General features: G+C 40.3%; 1 protein-coding gene across 1 annotated transcript; it reads right to left on the reverse strand.

The window, feature by feature from the left end:
* Positions 1-248: 248 nt before the first annotated feature.
* On the reverse strand, positions 249-2,668 carry LOC104752424 (putative receptor-like protein kinase At1g80870). The gene has a single exon (XM_010474553.3). It carries the CDS (start codon positions 2,510-2,512, stop codon positions 404-406), a length of 2,109 nt encoding a protein of 702 aa, XP_010472855.2. The 5' UTR covers positions 2,513-2,668; the 3' UTR covers positions 249-403.
* Positions 2,669-2,887: the final 219 nt, after the last annotated feature.

Genomic DNA, 2,887 nt, shown 5'->3' on the forward strand with positions numbered 1-2,887 from the left:
TCAATTCTTTTGAGTGTTGCAGTTTTCATGCCACCTTTCAAGGAACCATCATTTTCCTCCATTTCAAAAAGCTAAGGGTCCCTTGATTATGACTGGCTTACTTTAGTTGCAGGCTTCTGAAAATTGATTCCTTAGTTATTATAACTTGCTTATATTTGAGAGCATACCAATTAAACACGAAATGAAAAATCGAAAGATTTCTTAAGATGAAATTAAAGTGGAACTATAATTGTATCTATTCTTCTGGGTTTTGATGAAATTTGCATCTGGTTCATATATATAGTTTACAATCATTACAACATAATACAATTCTCAAAGGTTAAAACTCTCAAGTTACATCCAACAATTTCGAAAATGAAAAGATCAGATCAAACCTCGAACCACTACTCTGCATTGGCCTGTTTTAACTTCTCCGTTTCGATCTACTGCCATAAAATTTTGCCGGTGGCGATGGAGAGAACTCGAAAGCAATCGACGAAATGTCCATTTCCCCTCTCAAGATTCTCACAACTTCACTAACATCAGGCCGTAACTCAGGTGCTTTCTGCAGACAAGCCAAAGCCAAGTTAATGCACAATCCTGCTTCTTCCTTGTTATACCCATCCTTCAATTTCTCGTCGACCAGCTCAAGAACATTCCCTGACTGAGCCAACTGCCTACACCAGGTCACCAAATTCGCCTTTTCAAGTTTCATCGGAGATGCAAGGACGTGTAATGGCCTCCTACCAGAGATTATGACTAGAATCAGTACTCCAAAGCTGTAGATATCACCTTTCTCCATCAAGTAACAGCAACCGCCCCCATACTCTGGCGCTATGTAACACAATGTGCCTCTCATACTCGTCGTGCTGCTTAGTTCACGGCTGAACAAATCCCCACTCCACATCTCACTCCCCATTGATCTATTGTTGTTGTTCTTCTTCTTCTTGCTGATGCTATTGCTTTTCCTTCTCCATCCCTTTCTGAAGCTAAACTCTCCCCCCGCTTCTCCTTCTCGGTCCTGCACGCTGTGTTCACCTTCTTGATGGAAACAGTAACGAAAATGTGGAACTTTTAAACGGTTCTTGAACTTAATCCTCAGAATTCTAATCTTCTTTTTGTTATTTCTCTCATCTTGATGCTCTTCTTCTTTCCACCATTCCTCCATATTCCTATGCTTCTTCTTCTTTTTCAATTTCTTCTTTGTCTTTCCGTTGATTTCTTCTTTCGCAAACTTTTCTTGTAGAGTGTCAAACCTAGACTCATTCAAACCAGACTCATCTTTATCGATCGTCCTAGTTGAAACTCCCAGCTCAGGGGTACTACTGATGATCTTCTTCTCATCATCCCAATCAGGATTCACCGTGTCAATCTGACTCCCTATCCATTCTCTAACATAATCTTTACTACAGAGTTCACCACTCCCTTCTTGCTTCCACCACCAATCTCTCCCCCATTGCTTAGATCCTTTCCCTAAATCAAGAACCGAATTGGGACTCAAATTCATCTCCTTGCCCTGATCAAACTCATGATGATCCTCCTCACATGACAACACAACATGATTCACTTTAGAATCATCCCCATCGTTTGAAACCTCTTTTCCTTTTGTCTCACCCTCCATTGCTAGACTCATTGGATTCAGATTCATTCCTTTAATGTTACGGCTTGTTCTACTGTTCTTGGAAGACGAAGAAGCTTGTAGAGCAAGAGCAAAGTCAACCTCATGATGCGTTGGAGTACCAACAGCGGTCTGAGGAGTGCTCTCTCCTCCGAACGTTGCCGACAGTTCTTGACTTTTCCCCAAATCTTGGCTGAACAGATCAACACCGTAACCTCCTTCCACTTTAACCCTAGACAAGCCAAAATCCGAAATCTTTGCCCTGAACTCAGAATCAAGAAGAACATTACTAGGCTTGATGTCTCCATGAATCACTGGCGGGTCGCATCCGAGATGCATAAAGTCGAGAGCTTTCGCTACATCGAGGATGATACTAAATCTCATTTCCCAATTCAAGCAAGAGTCTCCATCCTCGTTGAACAGAAGCTCTTGAAGGCTCTTGTTTGGCATATACTCGTAAATCAAGAACCTGTGATTCTTCTCGACGCAATATCCTAAAAGGGTAACTAAAAAAGAGGACTTTAACCCGCCAAGAATCTGTAACTCGTTCTGAAACTCGGTCTCTGTTTGAAGAGAGAGGCTGTCGAGTCTCTTAACCGCGAAAAGCTTGCCGTCTCTAGTAATGCCTCTGAACACAGTACCAGAGCCGCCTTTACCAATCACATTGGATTCGTCGAAATCGTTTGTCGCTAGCTTGAGCTCCTTGTAAGAGAAGAGCTGGAGCTTTAGTGGCGACGCAGCAACGTCGAAAGGGATGGTTCTAGAGCGGTTGAGAAGAGATGTCCAGAGGTGGTAGATGAAGTAGAGGATTGCGAAGAAGATTACAAGAGAGGATGAGATTGTGAGAATCAAGAAGAGAGTTTTTGTTCTGTTGATGATTAGCTTTGGTCGGGTTGGATTTGGTCTTGAAGGCATGTCTCTCTCTGTTCAAAGATGGAATCGTTTATGGAACATTCAGTATATTTCTCTCTGATCAGGTTTTAACTCCTGAACCTATATCTACTAGCTATAGTCGTTGAGAATGTTTTAAGAGGAAAAAAGCTGTTTCATGAGTTTGCTTTTATTTATTTCTTTATAGTTTTTACTTTTGAGAATTAAAAATTATACTACTATTTCTCTTTTTTTTTCAAAACAAATTATATACTGAGAAAATCGAGGTTCAAACTGCGTAATAATTACATATAGAGAAAAAGAAAAGGTTATTTTTATAGTGGAGGATGGATTTGACAAAAATATAAAAGGACAAAAAAAATTATAGTTAAAAAAGCAAGAAAGGAAATGATAATGTTG

Source organism: Camelina sativa, chromosome 16, assembly GCF_030686135.1.
Source record: "Camelina sativa cultivar CO46 ecotype springtype chromosome 16, ASM3068613v1".
In the NCBI taxonomy this organism is placed as follows: Eukaryota; Viridiplantae; Streptophyta; class Magnoliopsida; order Brassicales; family Brassicaceae; genus Camelina; species Camelina sativa.

What these genes read in the sequence shown, in the direction of transcription:
- LOC104752424 (XM_010474553.3), bottom strand. Translation starts at nt 2,512, where the DNA reads ATGCCTTCAAGACCAAATCCAACCCGACCAAAGCTAATCATCAACAGA.